The sequence below is a fragment of the Mytilus galloprovincialis genome, chromosome 12 (genome assembly GCF_965363235.1).
Source record: "Mytilus galloprovincialis chromosome 12, xbMytGall1.hap1.1, whole genome shotgun sequence".
Lineage (NCBI taxonomy): Eukaryota > Metazoa > Mollusca > Bivalvia > Mytilida > Mytilidae > Mytilus > Mytilus galloprovincialis.
The window spans coordinates 26,338,892-26,363,916 of record NC_134849.1 but is presented as its reverse complement, the minus strand read 5'-3'; the positions used below and the strand labels follow the sequence as shown (position 1 = coordinate 26,363,916).

Here is a 25,025-nt window from a genome sequence, read left to right as displayed (position 1 = left end):
AAAACTCACCACTTCAAACCAAATGTCTGATAAGAACATTATATTTAGTATTTAGGTTGTACTATAAGGCTTTCAACACATAGCAATTTATAACATACAAGAAAGTAGACATTTTCTATATATAAATGTTTTATATTTGCTGACTTTTCTCTATATCATTTATAGTTTATGTACAAACTAATAGCACTTAACATAATTAAAACAAACCTGAACAAATAGATATAACACAGACCTTCTCGAAACCGAAGACAAAATGGTTTCTTGTCAAATACAGCCAAGTCAGGTTTTCATGAGCACACCCAATAGCAAAACATAAATATAGAAAATAAAAAAATGAGTACTAACATGGTAGAGTATTTAGTTCAAGTATGTTAATGAAGCTCTCATTTCATTATTACTGTAATATTTATCCTTTCAGATTGACTATAACAAACATTTAGCTTTAAACATTGATGGAGAGAAAAGAGAAGACAAACGCTACAGTTCTGATTCATGTACAAAACTTTGGAATGATCACCAAAAGGTACTTTTCATTTTAACATTATAACAAATAATCTAATCTTTAACATTAACAAATAAATTTTAAAGTATTGAATTGATATATATTGGATTTACACAATAAGATGAAGGCATGTAAATGAGACTGCATAACCATATGCCAAATAAAGGTTTTGACACAAATGTGTTGGCTCCCTTATGAAAATAAAAAAAGAGAATGCAACCTGGCATCAATGTACACTGTGGACATATTTTTCTTGTTGTATTGCGTTTTTGCAAAAGTGTGAGTTATGTTGAGTTGTAATTCATGTATGATTAGCCAATTCTGAATATATTACTTAAAGCATATTTTCTTTTAGGACACAGTAACAGATGGAGAGAGTCAAACAGAGAGTGAAAGTATGAGCTTAGAGACAGGTGACAGTCAATATTCAGAGGCATCAGTGTGTGTGATGGACAAGTTACAGAAGCTGAATTCCTTCCTGGCAATATCAGATGTGTCACCTGTGAAGGAAAAATTGATTCCATTAGCATCATCTACAGAAAAAACCAAGCAGAGATGCCTGTCAAAAGCACTACAGTGTATGTCAGCCATTTGTGAAACCATCTACCCTGGTGAAGGAGATTTGTTGTTCAAGTCTGTGATTTCAGCACATAAACCTGAAAAGTCCTCTACACTTGATCAAACAGCACTTATATTGAAGGACATATATATTTCAGCAGAAACATGGTCATGAAGAAAGCAAATTCTTTCAGTTTTATCCAGAAATTACAGCTTTAATGAGGTCAGAGAGGTATGTTGTATCTTATTTGCAAGTTGTATATGTCATATATATATATAATATTAAAAAGAAGATGTGGTATGGTTGCCAATGAAACATATAACTCTCATCAAGAGACAAAAATGACACAGAAATTATCAACTATACGTCACTGTACAGCCTTCAACAATGAGCATAGCCCATATCACATAGTCACCAGCTATAAAAGGCCCAGAAATCTGCCAAAATATTTGTTATATGGAATTTATTTGAATATATTGCATTAAAATGGAGATAACTGTATTGTGTTTAAAGCCATGGCCTTAGAAAAACATAATTTTATTGACGCAGATATAGGTTTACCTAGCTTCTCTACACTTCGCTTGGTAAACTGAAATTGCAACAGTAAATTCTACCTTTAACGATGGCAAAGCTTTAAATACAATACATATATGTCCAAATTTTCCAAATATTTATTTTTGTTGATAGTATTTATGTTGCTTTTATATCTATTCAATTTTTATTTATTTTTTAGATGATACCGGATCTGACAAAGTACCGATTTTATGCTGCCAAACTGCACAGTGATGAAGTAGGCTGTGGCCTCCCTGTGTCCAAAGAAAGACTAACGAGAAACAAGATAGACATAGCAGAGTTGGAACACTTTATAGATTTTATTATCAGTTCAGATGTTGTTAACGATCTGCCTTTTGGTATGAAGACTATGAAGCTTACAACTGGAGAGATAGTCGCTGTGCCAAAGTTGATTCGAAGCCTTGCACCTTCATCTCTTATTAATCAGTTCATTCAGTTCTGTGATTCAGAAAATGTTGGTCATTTAGGTAAGTTTATAAAAATAGATAAACACTTTTAAACTTATAATTATTTTGATTTGAGCCCACTGATGAAATTTTTAATAATTGTCAAAACTCGCATCTGATGTTGAACAAATTATGAGCCTGGTACCTTGATAAGTATTGAACACAGATACAGCTGTTAACAAATTATAAATAAAGGGTTGAAAAGAAATTGAGAGTCATGAATCAGTTATAATTCCATATGCATGTATATAGTAATCTAGTATTCAGGTTGATATAATATATACAAGAAACATGGGACACCTTGACAGCTATTGTTTGTTAATTTGAAAAAGACATTGCACACATAAAATAGATTTTTCTCAGAAAATAAGGATGTTGTAGTCATTAATATATTGATTTTATTCATAATGACAATAAAAAAATTGGTGTGTTATCAAATTGAAATTTATATGTGTATAATCAACTATAAATTTGTAATTGTAGGAAGAAGCACAATGTATAAGATCCTTAATGACTGTGCTGCCTCAGTAAGGAAATGTGTTGAGGGTCTTGACTATTACATCGCAGAGGGTGGAAAAGCATTTCAAGATCTTGAAACCATCATAGAAAAACTCTCCATATCCAGTGAAAAGAAGAAAGAACTGAAATCCAAATTGCTAAATGGGAAGCGATATATCAAATCAGATTTCAAGGTATTTGAAAACATATTGATAGTCTAAATCATGTTATAGGAAACATTATAATTAAACAAATTGAATGTGACATGTTAGTTTGTCAATGAGTGAACTACAGCTTGAACTAGATGTAATTGTCACCACACACGCTATATATATATATTGATACCATAAGGCACATTTGAACAATGTTTAATGGAAGTACTTCTTTGAAAAATAACAAATATCCAAGTTCACTCAAACTAGTAGGTCTGAAAATAACCATGAATTTTAACCAACAAATTGTTCAGTTGAGCAATGGAGACTCCTGTTCTCATTATTATGATGTTCACTGTGTTTTATTTTTTTGTATTTTTTGTTGGATGTATAGATCTGTTAATCCTTTTTATTTCTTAAGTTTGGGACAAATCTTTCTAATGGTTTAGATTTTTTTTAAATCAAAAGGTACATATCCAAAGAGAGAATGCTGTTCCAGATCATTGCCAAATGTTTGCTCTAAGTGATAGTGAAAAGTGCTTCTCCAAAAGTTGTAACACCTAGCATAAACACAGTTGTGAACAGTGTATTGACTTGGCAGACTTTTTAGCTGAAATAAGTACTCTAACACAGAATGGTACATGGGACAATAAAGATTCCATTGTATTCCAGGTAATTTTTATCACCTTATTTCCATTTCCTTAACTTAATGGAGAAGTATACAAAGGAATTTTAAATTGTCTTAGCTTAATATCCAATACTGTGGTCCAAACCATTACATTTAAGTACAAAACATTATTTAAAAACTCTTTTTCTCCAAATTGCCATCATAAAAATGCAGTAACCTCCCTTGATAGACATGAAATGACTTCGTTGAATTGCTTTGAGATTGATAGTATACATGTATGTAAGAGCTTAGGTTGTTGAATTGTATTTAAAAAGAAAGACTGTGTGTTAATTAGAAATTAACCACTTTTCTTACCATAACTTACTTTTTCAGGTTGAAAATGCTGTAGAAGCTATAAAAGATTGGAAAAGTCATGCTATGAGAGCTAGGAATCAAGACGGTGCAAAACAAGATCTACTAAAGAATTTAAATGAAAATCAAGCACTTATCACATGTGACTGTGCAATGAAATTTCTACCACGCAAATTTAGAGAAGGTCAGAGTGACTGGTTCGGCAAACGTGGAATCAACTGGCATATTTCAGTAACTTTATACAAACATGGGGAAGAACTAAAGACAATTACACATGTACACATTTTTTCATCCCAGGTAATAAAAATATATTGCTAGTTTTTCTTAAAGAACAAAACTATTAAGGAATATAATTATCTATTATTTCAAGTTTTCAGCTTTTGGAAAAGATCGGAATTTCTTCAGATAATTTATTAGCGTTCAGAAATCTTTTGGTAATTGGAAAATGTTCTTTGAATATAAGTTAGGCTAACTTTTATTCAACTTCAATATTGAAACTTTGAAATAAATTTTGTTATCTATTTCAATTTCTGTAAATTCATAAATTATTGCAAAAAATGTGTCCAGGTTGTTTCATCTCAGTAATTCATAATAACAGCAGACAATTGCTTTCTGAATTTACAATAAATCATTTTGCTATAATTAGGATTTCCTTTTTTATTTATTTCTGTATCATTTTTGAGCTGCATTGTTTAAATTTACAGCACAGATTAAGAAGTTTAATCCAAATGGCTTTTTACAAGTAATATAACATTGTCATGATATATTTTTAGATATCTCAAGATGGTTCTGTTACTGCTTCTGTGTTGTGTGATGTAGTCAATGATCTGACAAAACAAGTACCAAACATACAGGAGGTGAACTTCTTCTCAGATAATGCTGGATGTTATAAGAACACAATGATGATGGTAGCGCTTAAAGATGAACTAGGAGATAAGTTGAAAACATACAACTTCAGTGAAGCACAGGATGGCAAAGGTAAAATTTCATAGTTTTCAACTTGGTTTTTCAAAAGAAAAAAATATTTCAGTATAAAAAAAAAGATGTGGTATGATATCCAACGAGACAACTTTCCACAACAGACCAAAATGACACAAAAATTAACAATTATAGATAACCGAAAGACTTTCAACAATGAGCAAAGCACATACTGTATAGTTAGCAATAAAAGGTCCCTAAATTACAATGTAAAACAATTCAAAACAAGAAAACTGACGGCCTTAATTATATAATAAATTGAACGAAAAACAAATATTTATCACATAAACAAACGACAACCACTGAATTACAGGCTCCTGACTTGGGACAGGCACATACAAACAAGTCAGCTTTTGATTGAAGGTTTTTTTTTTTTTTTGTTGTCTTCAGATGGGAAAAAGAATTATCAAAACTTATTTTTTGTAACCTGCAACTGCATTAATGTATTGTCCAAATTGTATACATGTATAATGGACTAATGGTACTTATTTTAAGCAATTTTAAAGGTCTCAGCTTCTGTTCCTGATATTAGAATTTTTGCATTTGCAGAACAACTTTTTTTTTTGTAGTTTCTCACATACAAAATGTATATGAATATTGATTTTGCAAGCATTGCATTCTATGTATTGACAGTTTACACATGTTTTGCAGGTCCATGTGACCGCAGGGCTTCACATATCAAGGCATGTGTTAGAAGATACATTAATGAGGGACATGATGTCACATCTGCAGAGGAGATGAAACAGGTGAGTCTGAATAAAATACTTTAGTTTAAATTTAGTATACGAAAATTTATATGCAAACATTAAGAGTAAGAAGTTTACATAGTAAGAAGTATACCAATTACAAAAAGATATAATGTGTTTTGAATGTCTTGATGAAACAATGAAACAAATCTCCATCAGAGATATATAATCAGATAAAGTCACTGTATAACCTTTAATAGAAAACAAAAGTCATTACAGCATTGCATGCTGTACAGGGCTGAAATAGGTGAAAAATTATTTTTGAACACGTTAAGAAAAATTACAACCTAATTAATGTACAACACAAATTAGCAAAATAACAATGCATCTGACTTGGGACAGGCACACATAGGACATTGCAAGGTTTAACATTGCTTGCTAGTTTGAGTTCATCCCTTCCCTGAATAACATGTTACAGATCATATATAAACACAGTTCATCAAAAGTGTGTACACTACAGTAAAAATCAATTAAAATGGCATTCCCCATCAAGATGGCACAACGAACAACAAACAATAAACTGAGGACACAAAGTATCATTTTAGAAATGGTATGCATTAATTTCATCCAAGACGTTATGCATAGTTATATGATAAGAGAATTGATATTCATTATGCATACCCAGGAAGCTATGCACTGTTATAAGCATAGCAATTCTAATTTTCATTTCTGCTTCATTTTACAGGCTATAGATGTTAAACAGAAAGGATCATTTAGGGTTAGAGTTGTTGACATTGTAACTAATTTGGATGCAGAGAAGTCACAGATTAAACCAATTACTGGAATTACACAATTGCATAATTTTTCTTTTGATGTCAATGGAATAACAGTTTGGAAGGCATATGGAATAGGAGAAGGTAATAAACATAATTATGAATCAGACTTATGAATTACTAACAAATGTAGTTTTATGTCTCAAAGAACATCATCTGCTTGTTTGCCATGGTTAACATGGTTAAGGCGCACATTTAATTTATTGTACTTTTTCTTGCTTAAACAAATAGTCAATAGTTACTGCTTGGACCTTGGTGACCAATTTGTCTAAATTTCTACTGTAATCATGCACTAGCCAGTCATCACTAAGTTTGTTAGTTCATTCTCTGATCATGCATTATACACACCAATATATTGAATATGATTCCCTATCGAAAGTCAGTGGTATTTTCAGGTCACCCCTGCTTCCTCCATCCATTCATCCTAATTGCCCCAAAACATCCCAAAAATGTGCTTAAAAGTGGCATTAAAATACCAACAAACAAAAAGTCCATCAAAATCAGTGTAATGCTCCTGGCATGGCTCTGATAAAGCTGTGTGCATTTCGATCTATTTTTTTACACTTTTTGAAGAAATGTCAAATAAAGTAGTTACTTGGTTTTCATCTTGATAACTATGGAGAAACTGTTCAAATATAAGTTGTCTTTCATGTGCGATTTTCACAAATTTTGTCACAGTATTTCTGTCACTGAAGTTTAAACTAGTTGTTGAAAAACATTGAGATTGTATCAATTTGACCATAGGAAATGGTGATTAATAAGTATATATTTTTTGTAGGAAAGCGAATATCATGGGACAACATTGGAACCACAGAGCAAAGAACCAATCTGTTGGTTAAAGTTGATTGGACAATTACAGCTCCTCAGTTGTTGGAAGTAGAAGGTAATCCATTTGTTTTTTTAAATAAACAGTTACTGTAAATTCAGAAATAGTTGCGAAGTTTTTATCATTGTGAAAAATGCAAGAGTTGTTGACCCAATAATTTAAGCACGGATTTAGAGATATTTTAGAACGAATTTATCAGTTTTTTCTCTCAAAATTGTAAAAATCAAAATTGCAATAAGTCTAAAATGACAAAATCGCAATAATAAATGCATGCAATAATTTCTGAATTGACAGTATTCAACTTCCAGCTAAATTTCATTTTATTTTTTATAATTTATTAAAACAATTTAAATCAACTCAGTTTTTTACTTTTAAACCTTGCATGATTTTTCTTGTGTTTCTTTATGTGTAATACCACCAAATAATAGTCCATCACATCCTAAAAAAGGGTAAACTTAAAATTCATTTGAAATTTATCCTACATTTCATTGCAGTGTAAACATTAATTCCAAAACTCAAATATATTGTGATGGAAAAACATTCTGTTACATGTACATTAAAATTCAAATGTCCAGACAACAATTGAAGGTCGTTCTACACGAAACGATATAATATTAGATGCAAAATTTAAAAAAAAATGTAATTTTCAGTGCCAAATGATACATTGTGGTTAAAAGGAAGTAAATAAAGATGACTGGCGCCACCTGGATTTTACATCCAAGATAATAGGTAGAAGTAAATTTATTTTCTGCTGCCTTGGTAATTAGAAATTAAAATTGAAATAGTGAGAAATGGGTGTTGGCCATTGGTGTAGAAATAGCGAGAAATTTAGAGAAAACTCTCTGTAACAAGCAACATTTTCTGTGCCAAATTAAGCAAGGGGTGTTCTTCATTCATACTATTTCGAAAATTCCGGAACCGTTGAGTACCCTTAAAAAATGTCATTTTTCTATCAAAAAAGCTGCGGCACCATATGTGTTTGACCATTGTAATTACACCCAAAGGTGTTGATGATTCAGAATTCGAAATTTTTTTCAATGGATCTTTGATAGTGAAAAGGCAGGACCAAATAAGGCTACCATTGTCGCCTATGTGAATAATTACTTCCTTGTAACCTTGTAGCTTATTGTACGCTGCTTTTAAACATATGTGGTTTCTAACATGTCTAAGGTATCATGACTTGCAACTAAATGCACTCAGATCCATAACTTTATCATGAATATATTTATAGTTATAGTAAAGGTAAAAATTTAGAACGTTAAGACTACGTGTTACCTTGACCTCAATTTCAAGGTCATAAACGAAGAGCATCAAGTCAAAAGACCTTGGATCTTTTTGTATATGGTTAATGAGCTATAGTATCATACGCCTAACGTTAAATAAAACAGATTAAAGGTCAAGGCACCCTTTCAATGTATGCGGTAAGACATGATGCAACTTACATTGTAATACAAATATGGAGTCGATCTCATATACGCTTCTTAAGTCAAAATAAGCAAAATTCTAAATTTAGAATATAACTGTGACCTTCGACCTTGACCTAACTGTCTATTTTTATTCATGTCGCTACCTCTCCTGGTTTGCCAGTAACACATGCCCATCACTTATATCAAATGCAATGGGAAATAATTGTTATCTGTAATCTCTATACCGCTACGGTCAAAATGAAGCACAATATCCTGAAGATATAACGATCAATTTTGTTAGATTAAGTTGCCAGTTGCAAGGAAAAGAAGAAAAAAAAGAGAGAAAAACAGTGTTTAGGGAGATAACTCTTACATGGAAAAGTTTTTGGTTAAGCGGTTTTATTTTCAAAAGTGTATTAACTGTTTAATATCGAACATCAAATGTCTAAGCAACATCTTTAAAACAACCAAACAGCAACAGAACAATATTTTGGCGATAAAAAAAACCCAAAAGCAACAGATCTTTCCACAGAAAAGGGAAAAAAACCTGATATATATCTTTATTTCTTCTAATAATGAAGAGTATTAGTTAGATCGATAGTTAAAGTAAAGTTGGAAGATGGGACAGTATATTTACATACAATGTATCAAAATCAATCTTTACATAAATATATAAACGTGAAGAATGGGTAACAAGAGAAAAAAAAATGTTTATCAGCCTAAGAAAGTAGCAATGTGCACATAGTAGAATCTTTTACACAACTAATTGTCTAATATGTAGAAATTGTTCTATTCATCAATTCAAGTCGCACACATCCAGTATATGTTTGTGATGCAGGCCTTTTGAAACATAGTCCGTTCATCTTCGTCTAGATCGAAGTCTGTATGACATGATAAGATGCATGCTTCGTCAGTTAAACTATGTAGATAAGCACTGAATTCGATTGGACCTATATCTATTTAATCACACCAAAACTTGTCCCTTTTGACTTGAAAGTTTCACAAGATAGTACGATGTGAATAATTATATCAACGAAAAACCATCCGCACTTGTCGCACAGAAAGTGCGGTTCTTCGTATGGACGGATTAAGGTACATAGATTGACAATAAAACGGCACTGTTCTATAAGTAATGGATGTTTTCGGCTAAAAGTCCAAGCAGGATGAAGACCTTTTGAAAGTGCATGTATACGACTGAAGAATTTAAAATCTTTGTCAATTTGTGTCCTGACGCCACAACGATTCCTCGGTTTCTTGGACGGCAACTTTAACTTTCTTCTTCCATTGAATGTAAGTTGAGAAATGACCTGTACTCAGGTAAGTATCGAAGTCTAACAATCTATAATTGAGCAGAATTCTATGTATATCAGGAATAAATCCAAGCTGGTGTTTCACACAGTTATATTTAAATTCCATAGCTCGGGTAAGAAATATCTGCTTTGGAAGCATTGAGTCTTTCATTAACACTAACTTTCCAAGAAATAATAATTTACGTTCATCTATGTATGACTCGGCGGACTTCCATCCAATCAACGCATTTACCCTATCAGATCTAGTTTGCCTTGGTAGTCCCTGAATTGATTTACACACATATCGCTGTGCACGTTCTATTTATAAAATCTCGGTGTTGGTAATTTCGGTCCACAATACATCCGAAAAAAGCTTTCGTGAAACATACCTGACGAACTATACGGTTACAAGAGCAGTACTCATAACAGAAGGTTGTAAACCTGATTTGATTAACCCTTACGCTGAAGATCTTAATTTTCCAGTTACTCCATATTCAAGCAGTTTCTACAACAATCCGTTGTGCCAAACCGTGTCAAATGCTTTTGTTGAATCAAGTAAAACAACTTTAACTTTTCCAAGACTTTCAATACGGTGATAAATGGATTCATGGATATTGAATGATGTATGTAAACACGATAGACACTGCTGACATGCCGTTTGTTGTGGGTTTGGAGAGAATTTTTAAATCAATGATTTTATCAAATACTTTTCCAATACAAGGTGCTAAATTCATTCCTCGATATGAGTTTGGATCACTTTTACATTGGTTTCCTCCTTTACATAAAGGCACAATCAAACTTAATTTCCAAGATTTTGAAGAATAAAAGTTGTAACAAAATAAGTTGAAAAGTTTTGTCCTGTGATTTCTCAAACTGTTACCGCCGTATTTCAGATGTTCATATTCGATGTTATCCCATCCAGACGCTTTATTATTTTTTAGGCACTTCAACACCTTTTCCACTTCGTTAACTGTAAAATTTAGCTTAGTATCGTTATAAAATGTTCCTTTGAAATTTTTGTGAGCAACCTCAACAGTCTTGGTTATCGCCCATTCCTTGTCACTAACAGGTTCTGATTCAGTAATTTGTTTGAAGATTGTCTCGAAGTTCTTTGCCCATCCATTTAAGATGTCTTCCTGAGTCGAACATTGTCTCCCATTTACAATTAGTTTTGATAAGCAGCTTTTAGACTTTTTATTTTTGTTCAGAAATGAACAGAGACGTTTCTGATCTATATCGAAATCCTTTTCGAGTGAATCATATGTTTCTTGCATATGCTTTTGATATGCATTTCGTAATGCCCGTTGGAAGTTTCTCTATGCTGATTTGTACTCTTGAAATATGATGTGTTCACCTCTTGGCCTATTACCAGAAATCTATTGTTGGCGTTTTGAAGCGATATTTGCATGCAGCGCATTTACAGGATGAGTCCAGAATGGTTAAATGTATTTTACGAAAGTTTTGTGTGGTAAAGTTTCTGTTTCTGCTTGTTGTATTGCATCGACGATGTTCGAATAATAACACTTTACATCACAATTAGAACATCCTAAACTCGGTATCTCTACGCCCCAAAGATGCTGTGAAGTTGCAAAAGAGAAGTCGTCCAAATTGTTCCTTTCTCAAGCCTTATTCCATGATATCTTAGATTGTTTTATTAATGTTTCCGTATCTGCAATTACTGTATTGTCTAATATTAGCTTGGCTATAATTGGATGATGACCAGAAAAATTAAACGAATGGTCGTCTAACACTCTTGCAGAATCAACCAGACTGATATTATCCTTTGATATAAAAATATGGTCTATAGCAGTAGATGGACCGTTTTCATACGACTGGAATGTAAATGTATTTCCTTCCCCAACGGATTGTAAATGTAAGGAAACGAGACGCAATTCGTCCAACAATTTCTCAAATGTTACTGATTGTTTATCTCTAACGGATTTAAATGATATCGGACCATTTACTTTGGCATTTATATCTCCAAGAATGATGACCATACTTACATTTACAGTCGCTCAACGTAAATTCCAAAATGTTCGAATGGTTTTGACGATGCAGGTAAGTATACCCAGAAACAATATATATTCTCGGAGTGATTGGTGTGAATTTCTATTCCTGTTATACGCGTGTCCTCTATATCAATACTTTCAACATATTTGACAATATATAAGATTTAACAATAAAAGTCACACACCCTTCCATGCGAATTTTGAACGCTTCAGGGTAGCTATCATCAACACATTTTGGATTTACAGATAAATAAGTCGAATCAATACTTTCGAGTACATTTACACAGTGCCTACGCAACCAATGTTCCTGTAAAGCACATATATCAACATCGTGGTTTTTCAAGCACTTTACTTATTATGGGACACTTGACAATCACTCTACAATTCCATTACATAAATGTTAGTTTACTGAACATGTTCATTAAAGTGTCACATAATATATAGATGATTACTAGATATATTAATTTGTTAGTTGCCATATTTTTTCATTCTTATAACTGGTTCTTTCTTGTAGCTGACGACGGGATAACCAACGTTTGAAAAAAATGCTGTGTGGCCAAAAGTTAGAATCATACACTCTTTCTTTTTCTGAGTGTCGAACATTTAGTTGAGCAGAGTTACTATATAATCCTTTGGTGCAAAATCGAATATAGGTGAATTTGACATTGTTGTCAAGTAGGAAGGCTCGCATGTCACTTTCGGTGTAGTCTTTCCCAATTCCTCCGACATACAAACGTTCACTCGTTTAACCGATACTTCCCTAAAATTGTTTAACGAAACCATGTTTTGATCACTCGATATAACAACTTCAATGTATTCTGGTGAGGATAGATTCTGTGTTCGCTTTTTCCCATGATTTTCTTTAGTCTTGGACATTACATATAAACTGAATTCTGACATACTACTATCATTGATGACTGTGTATATATTTGTAGAAATATCAGAAATTATATCTTTCTTTACTCTGTACTGATGTTCAGTTGTCGACTTTTCTTGTTCTTTATCTGTTAGTTCTGCCATTTGAAATTTTGACAGACGTTTTGAACTCACAAACGAAAAGAGATCAATGTCGTTGTCTGTACTTATTTTCGGTGACTTTGTATAGTTCTTTGTCTTTGTTTTTGTTTTCTTCATGACACCACATTTATGTAAATCTGAGATACTTCTGTTGTTCACTTTGATGTCTGATTTAACTGTGCCTATTTATTCATTCAAGTCATATATATCTTTTCTCACTAATTTTAAGTTAGCACGTAAAGCATCTACTCCGGTAAATTTCGAGTGTTCAAGCCTTGTTATCCTAGAATGTACAGACTTTTTGGAGATTTTCAACGCATTGATATCTTCTTTTACTGACTGTTTCTTGGTTGAGTTATTTCCTGTTTCAGTTGCAAGAGAACTTATTACTGTGTCGATTTCTGAAATACCATTGTTGACCTCAATCAAGTTTTGACTATTTTGCTTAGTCTGCTTTTTGCATAGTAAGTTGAAACTGATGATAATTTTGCAGTTTCGGTAATATATGGAAGTTGTACTTCATAGAATACAAGAACGCCGTCAATTTATGAAATTAAACCATTGAAGGTCAAGGTACGGCCTTCAACACGGAGCCTTGGCTCACACCGAACAGCAAGCTATAAAGGACCCCACAAATTAGTAATGTAAAACCCTTTAAACGTGAAAACTAACGGTCTAATCTATTTGATAAATATAGCTTTTTAAAAAAACAAAGAGGAAAACTTGAACGATTTATTGAAGTACTGCCAGTAGATGAAGATTATTTTCAATCCTTAGAAAATGTAATGAGCCACTGGAATAAACATTTTAAAGATTTAGCTAAAAATCCAACAATAAGTCTTTTACGCTAAATACAAACAATCTATTTTAAAGGAAGCTACCCATATTTTTAAAATGTGTAATGGTAAATATATACATCAAGAAATTTCAACCGAAGATATAAAAGAGGGACACAAGATGCCAGAGGAACAGTCAAACTCATAAATCGAAAATACATCGCCATTGCTAAAAATGAAAAAGACGAACAGACAATTTTAGTACACAAGAAACACCCTAGAAATTTCCCATGAATAATATGTTCAGCAGTTAATATAAACCATAGAAGTCCTCAGCTTTGTTTTTGTTGTGTTTGGAGACAGCCTTTTTATCTGTTCATAGTAACTAATGGTTTGGAAATTTTATAACTTAAAGGTGAAACATTAAATGATATTTCTATTCATGTCCAAAAATGGATTAAACAAATTTTGTCTTTAATTTGCAATGCAGCTGATTCTGCAGTTAATATATTTAACCTATGGAAACTGCAATACATGCCAAAGCTATCAATACATTGAGAAACATAGCTAAGTCTTAAGGAAATATGCTCATAATATGGAATTGCTGACTTGTATGATGAATGAAAACAGCCCATTATCAAAACTAGACAAAGTGTGTGATTATTAGACCTTAAAAACGACATATTCATCACTTAAAATCATGGACCATAAATAGAACATTGGATCCGTACATCTTTGAGCAATTTCGGTTAGTGTAAACCAAAAGAAGTACAGTACGTGAAAAATTACAACTAGGAACTATCAATAAATCATACAATCCCGCAAAGCCTAATTTGTGATGAAACATATCAGTTCAATTTGAACACTATGTAGTAAAGCTAACGAAACAGCAAAACATTTTATCCTACTTCATGTGTTATGTGAAAAATTGGAAAACACAAGAAAACCATTCATGTCAAAAATGTTTAACAATTGACAAATGCAATATCGTTTGCACAACAAGCGCTATGCTTTACTAGCTAATTTAAAATTAGGCAGTAGACAATTTAGCTTTTAGTGCTAAAAAAAGAGGGACGAAAGATACCAAAGGGACAGTCAAACTCATAAATATAAAATAAACTGACAACGCCATGGCTAAAAATGAAAAAGACAAACAGACAAATAATAGTACACATGACACAACATAGAAAATTAAAGAATAAACAACACCAACCCCACCAAAAACTAGGGTTGATCTCATGTGCTCCGGAAGGGTATGCAGATCCTGTAATACGGTAGTATATAGTTAGCTTAGCTTTGTAATGAAATGCTGGGCACGCATGGTCTTAGAATCATTTGACTTTGCATTGAACGAAGATTTTAACTTCTTTTTATCAAAATATCTATTGATTTATTTGAAAATACATTAATTTTTGAGGTGGTTGACAATTTTATATTTTAATATACTCCGTTGAATATTACTGTGTGCTGACATTTTCCTTTATATATATGGAGGTGTGCCTTGATGGACAGAAATACGAATACAGATTACAGATTACAGATTACAGACAACCCTTTCGTGAATTGTTAAAATGAACAAAAAGCCCAAAACATATAATTTAATTCCAAGTATTTGATGACAATTTTCAGTAATCATTTTTACCAGCTAAATAAAACACAAGTGATAATAATACCTACAGTTATGTGTTACATATCTGAAATACAATCAATATAAACATGATAAAGGGAAATTACATATGTAGTCACGTGACACAATCGAAATTCACGTAGGATTAAATCGATGCATATAATTCTACTAATAAACATGATTTGAGATGAAATCGACTGAACGAGTCATGCAAATAGTTTTACTAGCAAAGTCTAATCGTAAGTATTTGAATGTTGATAATTAGTTGTAACCTTTTTTAACACTTTCATTTTCGAAATGCATTAGATTTTATTGCTAAATATATATGCGTTTCAAAATAATATAGTTTGACTAAAGCAATTAACGACATTTGCGCAACAATTGATATAATTTCATGGACTGTTCTAGTAAAACAATAGTAAGGCATTGTAGTGATAAAAATCTGTGTATTTGTCATTTCAAATCGACAGTTCATTGTGAGAAAGGAAACCATTCCTTAAAAACCATGTATTACGCTAATCTCAATTTATAAACTTCAAACACAATACATCATAAATCTATCAGTTAAAGTGTAAAATAAACATACTGGTTTATGAAACTACAGGTAGAACGTTGTTAAACATTATTTAGATAAGACCAAAGCAATAAAATAATCTGTAAGTAGAATAAGATAAAGACATTCCAATATCAAACTTAACTTGACAATATATATTATGAATATCGATTTGTGTTAAGTATATATACATGATATATACAACTCGTCTAAACATCATCCAAACAATGTTAGATATGTAAATTGCCTGCACTGTAGCCGTCCCGCTAGACCACACGACAACCTGGGGTTCATAGAAACGAAGGTTTCGTTGCCCGGGTGTTACCTTTCCACGTCAGTTTTAATCTAGGGTCGTGCTACAGTACATGATATATAAGGCATGGAGATGTTATTTTTACAGATCAGCTAAATTATCTATAGTAAAGGATCCTACAAATTGATGTAAGATACACCCTGTTGTATCTGTTGTAGAGTTGTCACTGGCTGAGACGTACTTATATATATATACAACTCGTCTAAACATCAACCCAACAATGTTAGATCTGTAAATTTGCTTTCGCAAATTTTTGGTTCTTCCCTCGCCGGGATTCGAACCCATGCTACTGTGATATCGTGACACCAAATCGCCTGCACTGCAGCCGTCCCGCTAGACCACACGACCACCTGGGCTCTCAAAAAAAGAGCTTTCGGTGGGCATGTGTTACCTTTCCACGTCAGTTTTAATCTAGCGGCGTACTACAGTACATGATATATAAGGCATCAAGATGTTCTTGTTACAGATCAGCTAAATTATCTATAGTAAAGGATCCTACAAATTAATGTAATATACAGTCACAGAAAATGATTATATTCATAAGTACGTCGGAGTCAGTGACAACTCTACAACAGATGTATCCATCGGATCGCCATCAATGATGGTGATACATGGCTGTGTACATAATGTATATACAACTCGTCTAAACATCAACCCAACAATGTTAGATCTGTAAATTTGCTTTCTCAAATTTTTGGTTCTTCATATATATATATACTAGGCAAAAAAAAAAAAAGAAACGTTACATGATTATAAGATCATTTAAATTTTTTATAACAAAAAATTGATAACAAAAATTTAATGGAACAGTTAGCCAACATGATTTTGAAGTAACATAATGATTGAAAACAATATTGCACATTTTCGAACAATTTTAACAAGACGAGTACAGAATTCAGGTTAACATGTCAATACCTTGTATGACTACCTTTTGTATTTATGACCGCCTGACATCTCCGTCGCATGGAATCAATAAGACGTCGACAAAAATCTTGAGGGATGTTGTTCCATTTCCTGAAAAGTGTTGTTTAAGCTATGTAAATGACTCATGCCAATCAAGTTTAAACTGATAACCCATTGCATCTGCTGTATAGATCAGTCATTTAAAATAATAACTAATCAGCAGTAATTCTGTCAGCATTTATTCACTCCTTGTTGATAAGGATTGTGTTTTTACATGCAAACACTACTAAAAGTTTTAACATTTATCAATACTGTATAGTTTCTAAAACATTTATTAAAACAAACTTTTAAAGGACACGACCAGGACATCGCGAATTTAAAATGGCAAGAATCAATATTTGTTGGTAAATCGCGAAAAAAGACGTAGCGAAAATTGCCTGGTTTACAGTACTTAAAACGACTGGACGGTGTTAATTGGTTTGCATATCATAGATCAGTTCATCTATTGAAGGTAGTGTTTGATAAAGCCATTAATAAACTCAACATAGAAACCAGGATTAAAATTTTGTATTTGCATTAGACGTTTATTTCGTCTAGAATAGACTCATCAGTGGCGCTCTAAAAAAATTAGTAAGAAAGGCCAAATAAAGTAAAAAGTTAAAGAGAATTGTGGACCTAACATTCTAAAGGTTTTTAAAATACAAGTTTTTTTTTCCTGGTGAAGAAATGCAAAAGTATTTCAAAGTTTTTAAGTGTGATAAACAATAATAATTCATATCACCAAGTATTCAGTTGTGATCCTTGTTGCCATTAAAACATGTTGGTTGCTGTTTATGAATGTGGTTTGCGGGAAAACGGGGGTTATTTTCATGTTGTATATTGACCTTTGTTATATCTTTTCTAGTTATGAGTATGTTAAATTTGATGTATGCCTTTTTGTGCTTGTTCGTTACATTTGTTGTTTGTATAGTGATAATAAGATGATAACACAATATCGACCAATCTAATTAAAAACCGATCTCTCATCGCTACTGTTTCTGATATGTCGCGTGGGAGATCTAACGAAACCCGCTTTGAGGTCACATGTGAGTGAACTAAAAGTTATGAATTTATAAAGATATGCAAATGAGTTGACGACCTATTAATAAGCCAATCAAAAAAGTTTATGAATTATTTTGACTGACGATTTCGTCGTAAATAAAATGAGTTACATCCCTTTGCCTTTCGTTAAACTTCCAAGATCGTGGAAGACTCAATTTCATTGGTCAAAAAGACACACCTACGAGGTCAGATGAAGAACCTTCCCGTACTGCTTTATAAATGATGCCCTTTTGTTTAATAATTCAAATTTCAGAAATCATTGCGTGCATATCATTGAGATTTTGTAATTTTAGATGAACATTCGATTGAATCTTCGAAATATTGAGAAAAATCATTAAGATTCACATAACAAATTTCAAAATGCGAGTTTGAAATACTGCTATAATAAATATAACACTTAGGCATTTTTGACAATAACAAAAACATCGCAATAATTTCTGAATGTACAGTATATAAAAAAAAAAACACTAATGAATCAGAACAGCAAACGACTACTACTGAATATCAGATTCCTGCTAAGGACAGGTGCAAACACATGCAGCAGGTTTAACTGTTGTTATAGATACCAACATTCAACCTCAGCTGAAACAATTGTAAAAAACACTGAACGAATATATTTCTTTAGACTAAAGGATTTTGCAAAGGAACAGACATTTTAGTAAATAAATATTGTGTGTTCAGTTTAAGAGTTTTTTTCTTTCTCAGTATATAATGGTATTCATCCCCTACAAAATATTGTTTTACTATAAATAAAGATTTATTCTAAAATATGCAACACTGATTTTGAAATACATTTAAAATAGCCACAGTATGATGTCCAATCACGTTATAAAAAAGCAACAAAGTATAGATGCAAAACAATATTTGTAATATCTATTTTGATCAGGTGAAACCATCAAGATTATTTTTATCGCTATATAAACACCATTATGCGTTTATTATTAAAAAGTAAAATCACAAAACTACTGAACTCATAAAATTAAAGCGGAATAACCCTAATCATGGCAAAATCAAATGACAAAACACATAAAAAAGTGGACAACAACTGTCATGTTCCTGACTTGGTACAAGCATTTTCAAATGTAGAAAATGGTGGATTAAACCTTGTTTTAAAGCGCTAAAGCTCTCACTTTATACGACAGTCTCGTCAAATTCCGTTATATTTACAATGATGCGTAATCTAAACAGACATAATGCATAAAATAGTCAAAATATTGGTACAGCAGTCATCATCGTGTTACAATTTTAAAAGGAAACTTTTTAACAGAACATAAAAGCATCTATCAAATCAAAAACACATTCATTGCTGTGCCTGACGTCAGAAATTTGACATATTTTTGTTGTCCAATGTTTATACAAACAATTTATAATTCTCACGTAGGTAATATAAGCAAACAGTGTTTAAACATCAAACGTATTTAAGAATTAATATAAGAAATAGTCCGAGATTTAAAATAGTCTAAAAGTTCCACAGAATTTATAAGAATCAACAAATGGTTCATTTCAATGCGTGATTAAATAATTTTGACGTTTGTGGTTCACCGTTGTTTTCTAATTTATAATAGAAATGTAACATGTATTATGTATTACCAAACAGAAAAGAAAAACAGGTGGAACAGATGGTATACCACAAAAAATTTTATTGTGCATAATGTTTTTTTATTACATGCATTTATTCAATTTGTTATTAGGATGTAAAGATACTTGCTATTCAGGACATTTGTAAAATTTGACAATATCCATAGTAATTGTGATATATAACCTCGACCTTATGTTAAATATGGACTTACCCCTACAACTGGTTTATGATACTGTATAATCATTTTTTTACTCTTTGCAGATGGAAAATTTGTTGAACAGAAAAATACTAAACACCTTTTTTAGATGACCAGTGATTTAGCAAAATGGTTATTCTCCTGATTTTGGTAAATATTCGAAGAAACATATGTGATATGATATATCATCAATTAAACCATTTGACTGTCTTTGGTTTTATGCACAAACAAATTTAATTAGGAAGTCACATGTGGTTTTTTTTTACGTTTAAGGAAATTACTCTATAATATATGATTGTTGCACATGTCTAAAATGGAAAATGAAATCATAGTCATCAATAATCAATCAAACTTACGAGTACAGCGCGCACGTTACATTCATACACGTCAATTGAAGTCTGCATGTTTTTGTTTTATTAAATGTATTTTGTCTTAACACACCAAACGTCTTTGAAACAACAAAAAACAGTAACAGTACACCCACGATACCCATATGTTCATTTTGACATTGGTGTTAACCTAACAGGTAGATACAAATGTGTAAAGAAAGAACAGAACACTCTAAATGTTTTTGGCAAATCAAAACATGTTTTTCTATATATAACGTCCAGTTCAGTAAAGATTACAGTGTGCCAAGAAGGCTTTTCGTTCCTCTATTTTAAAATAATTCCTCAATAATAAACCTCGATGATAAGAAGATTCTTAATTTACCGCAGACGTCATGCTACACAATAATCACACAAGAGTAGTTTCAGTTTAGATTTTATACAAAAACTTGCATAATCAATTTGCAGCATTTAACTACGTACAAGAAATATATTACAGTATTTTGTTTATAATTGTGTTTATATGTCGTTCTAATGGTCAGCAGTTCACTGCTATTAACATCGTTAATTCAAATGAACCTAGGATTATTGCATATTAAGACCAATATTGGCCCAAATGAATTCGTACATTAATCGCATTTGTTTTTAGATAATTGTAATGACAGCTGGATATAACCTTAAATGTCCAGCCAGAGCAGAATGGAAACTAAGGGGAAACATTTCCTGTTCTGCTGAAGACAAATATGTTTGTTTGTTTAATTTACTAGACCAGAAATATATGGAAAACTGTTTAGGTTCAGATCGAAGTAGCATAGGTAAAATTTTTACTACTTTAGGATTTAGAGAACAATCAGTTAACTTCAAAGGAGGTAATGTTTTTTTTTTCTGAGTCCGAATTCGCAAAGCACGAACAAATATATTTAGTTTTCCAACGCCATATCAATGAAATAATTTAACACTTAACAGTATGGGGAAAATCTGAATTCAGTTTTGTATGGTCAACTGCTACACCAGAATTTTATCAAATTTATCAAAAAAAAAAACAACATAGATCCCCCCTCCCCTCTTGAAGTTCAATGGTGGTTTCCTCAGTAATTTTGGGCCAGTAATGTACAAATATAAGATAATAAGTTATTCATTTTAAATTGCTTGGCATTGTAGCAGATAATTTGAATGAGATATTATTAAGAATAGAGATAATTTCATCAACGATACCAAGGTTATTATGTTTTACGCAAGCCAAGACAAGTTTAGTCCCTATATTTTTTCAATTATAGAGTTTTATAATGCATACTATTTAGTAATCACGTTAATGCTGGCCTAAATAATATGACTTGATAAAGAAATATAGTTTTTATTTTTTTGGTTTAATATCATACATATAAAATATTATCATATACATAAGTGTCATCTTAAATCTAACCCTTTAACCTATGACATCTTCATCAATTGTTCAAGTATATAGCTAAAATTGCGATTGGATATGGGTAATGTGTCAAAAAAAACCCGACAAAAATGAAGAAACAGCCGAAGGCCCCCAATTGGTCTTTTATACAGCGAAATAATCTCGCACCAAGCGCCGTGTTTCAGCTGGCCTAATTTTCAAATCCAGTAATAAGACAGAAAAAAAAAATCACATTTGCTAGTGACAAATTAACTTCTTTAAGGCTTTTGATTCATTAAAATTTACACACATATATGCTGGCATTTGTTTGCCGACTATAAATGTTCCCCTTCACAATCTAGTATTCTAATTGGCCTTACTCAATTGACAAATTGCTATGTGCATTACCGACATATTTTTTTTTAAAGATAAATAGAAAAAAAAGGGTTACAACATCTTATTTTGAATTGGTTTCAAACGTATGTGTGAAAAAAGATATATCAGATACTCAAGAAGGGCAAACCAATACTTCTTGAAATGTGAAACCCGTTGTGTTGCTCATGTTAATACGAACCACAACAACATGTAACCATGACTGTTATACTGCTTTTAAAATTGAACACAAATCGTTGACGGTACTTGTATCATATTTTACGAAATTTTTCTTTCTCAGCGGTGTTGAGTAATACAAAAAAAGACCGCTAGAAACTAAAAGAGCACACGTATTGCCAATGAAATAAACATCGTCTTCATAGGTAAACTAGCGATCAACAGATTATTATTGGTCATTTCAACTGGATTGTTTTTCTCACTTTCGCCGTACCGTCTCATGCAAGAAAATCAATCTCGTTAAGGTGACCAACGATAATCTATAAATATCAAAATATATTGTTTACTTAAAAGGAAGTAAGCTAGTGTTCCAACCGTTGTTCAATCTAGCAGAATGTAATTCTGGACGATATCAACCTATTGTGTTCACCACCCATGGAAACAGTGAGTGTATCTACAGTCAATCAAAATGTACTGAAGAAGGGCAGGTTGTATTCAGCAATGGTTCTGCTAGGACTGATAATACTTGTCGCTGTGACTACACAAAGGGGTATGCGTTTGTCACAAGACCAAAAAACAGTTGTTTCTGTAACCCATCTTACGAAGATTGCTCTTGTTTTAGAGATACATGTACGAAACTGTCTGCAGGTGAGTTTTTATTAACAAAATAAGTGATCGACATGTACATGTACAGTAAATGAAACACTAAAGCCCATACCTAGTGTTGTTTTCTTAAATATGTACCCTTTCTATAGCAATCACCAACCTAACATGAACATCAACGAAAAGTGAAAAGCTAATATTTTTTTTATTCTCAAAATTAAACACTAAAGCCCATACCTTGTGTTGTTTTCTTAAATATGTACCCTTTCTATAGCAATCAACAACCTAACATGAACATGAACGAAAAGCAAAAAGCTAATATTTCTTTATTCTGAAAATGGTGTTTCCTTACTAAATTAAGTAAATGAGAACTAATCATGTAATGAAGTACTATGAAGATTTATAGGTTACATTACCGTTTTTTTTTTGTTTGGCAAAATCGTTCAGAAATGTGGATATACTTATAATCTTAATATTGTTATTGATAATGAGTTTAATTATAACTAGATAAATGTATATAACTTATCCATAGATTATCAATGTATCACTGACGGGGAGATAATGGTGAATTCAACGTGCCAGGAAATACCTCCACACATGTAAGTAAGACCGTTGTTGGAAGTTGCTATCCTCTAAGATATGTAATTGATTAAGTGTTTAAAAATCAAAACAAGAACATGTATTTGTCTATTATTTTTAATATCACCTTGAACAATAGGACAATAGCAAATGTTGAGTAAAAGCTACATATTTGCTCGCAACAATCATTCCTTTTTTTAAGGTATTTTGTTAATGCACATATATTAACTGTTTTTCTTATTGTGTGATTCTTGCATAGTTTTTATATTACTTTGTCAGTAGAATATCAGAAGTAAGATCTAAGTTGTCAGAATTTGAAACACAAAATGTGACTTATTCAAAATATTCTTACTTTAAAAAGCAAAATACCACTATTATGAAAAATATTATAAATAAAATATATGTTATTGCCTTTACAAACACATGCTCTGTTGTTTTTACCTCTTTAAAACTGGCACATTCATTAGTGTTTATAAATTCTCACACATCCAAATGAGATGCTGCTAGATTACACGTGTTGTTGTATTAACAGAAATACAGTCTGGTTGTTTAGGGAATTTAATACTTAAAGCTACCAAATTATTTACCAAAAAGACCGTCTGATTTTGTCTCGCTTGACGGAGTCAAAAAACGAGACATAGTTATGTTGTTTCTTGCATCGGTGACAACAATGTATTAGTTTCTGATTAGGTATAGTCTATGATGAACCACTAGTGGTAAGTCAGAGATATTTGGAATGCAGTTGTAATATATTTGGCACATCTCATGACAATTTTCTGGTTATTAATCTTTATATGTATCTTTGTCTTAACAAACTCACGACATTTTTACCGCGTCTTAGACAATGGTCTACTACCATCTACGTCGTCTAATATTGTTTGTACCGAACATAATTATTCTCAAATATGACTGTTTTGCAAAGTGTGAATTTCCTTTGAAATTAGAAGTGTCTGGGTATTTTTACATCCAATATTAATGTATTTAGTTATGATGTTTTATTTGTAGTTCTCATCGGATATTGTTTTATGTCTTTTTTTTTAAATATTCAACAATAGTTAAAAACTGTAAAGAAAGCAAATACAGTCGACTGAAATTGGTTTCAAAGTTATGAATATATAATATAAACATTTATTTTACAAACAAATCTATTGAATTGAATATGGACATTTTAAACATATTAGAAAACATTTTTGTATATTTAATATTCTTTCCTTTGATAGTATAAACTGTTACAAAAATCAGTAATATAGACCTTGTATATGTATATATCCTTAATTATGTAAAATCGTTACAGCGGAAACAGAAAAACACTTTTTAGAAAATTGCAGTAAATATATATAATTGTGGTATAATGAAATATAACAATACAAATGTATCAATAATTGTAATTAAAGCATGTCTTTTTTCAGATCGTACAACACGAAAGATTATATAGCTCAGTTAATTGAAAGCAAAATAAAAAGTGAGCATTTTAGGATAAAATTATTTTGGAAACAAAAAACTATGTCCAAAACTTGTCAAGAGTAAAATTACCAAAATTGACCTCCTAGGAAAATTCAAAAAGAAAAGTTCCTAATTCACTGGCAGAATCAACAGCTCTAACACACCAACGTATGAATAATTAATGTCATATTCCTGTCTTGGTACGTGCATTTTCTAATGCAGAAATGGTGAATTAAACCTGTTTTGAAAGTTAAACTCTCACTTACATAACAGTCGCATCAAATTTCATAATATTGACAACCATTTGTGATCAAACAAACAGACATAATAGGTTAAAATG

The 25,025-nt window shown here is 31.7% G+C and overlaps 2 protein-coding genes across 2 annotated transcripts in view; one reads left to right on the top strand and one right to left on the bottom strand.

Annotated features, from left to right (window-relative positions):
- The window catches only part of LOC143055095 (protocadherin gamma-A12-like), a 110,822-nt gene that overhangs the window by 13,691 nt on the left and 72,106 nt on the right, over window positions 1-25,025 (bottom strand). The gene's annotated exons all lie outside the window — the stretch shown is intronic.
- LOC143055120 (uncharacterized) lies at window positions 862-23,266 on the top strand. Its single transcript, XM_076228263.1, has 13 exons — window positions 862-1,292; window positions 1,795-2,101; window positions 2,564-2,772; window positions 3,199-3,402; window positions 3,731-4,006; window positions 4,483-4,687; window positions 5,339-5,433; window positions 6,119-6,290; window positions 6,985-7,089; window positions 8,264-8,274; window positions 20,777-20,942; window positions 22,415-22,708; window positions 23,196-23,266. The coding sequence occupies exons 5-13, from the start codon at window positions 3,776-3,778 to the stop codon at window positions 23,264-23,266; spliced, it is 1,350 nt and encodes a 449-aa protein (XP_076084378.1). The 5' UTR covers window positions 862-1,292; window positions 1,795-2,101; window positions 2,564-2,772; window positions 3,199-3,402; window positions 3,731-3,775.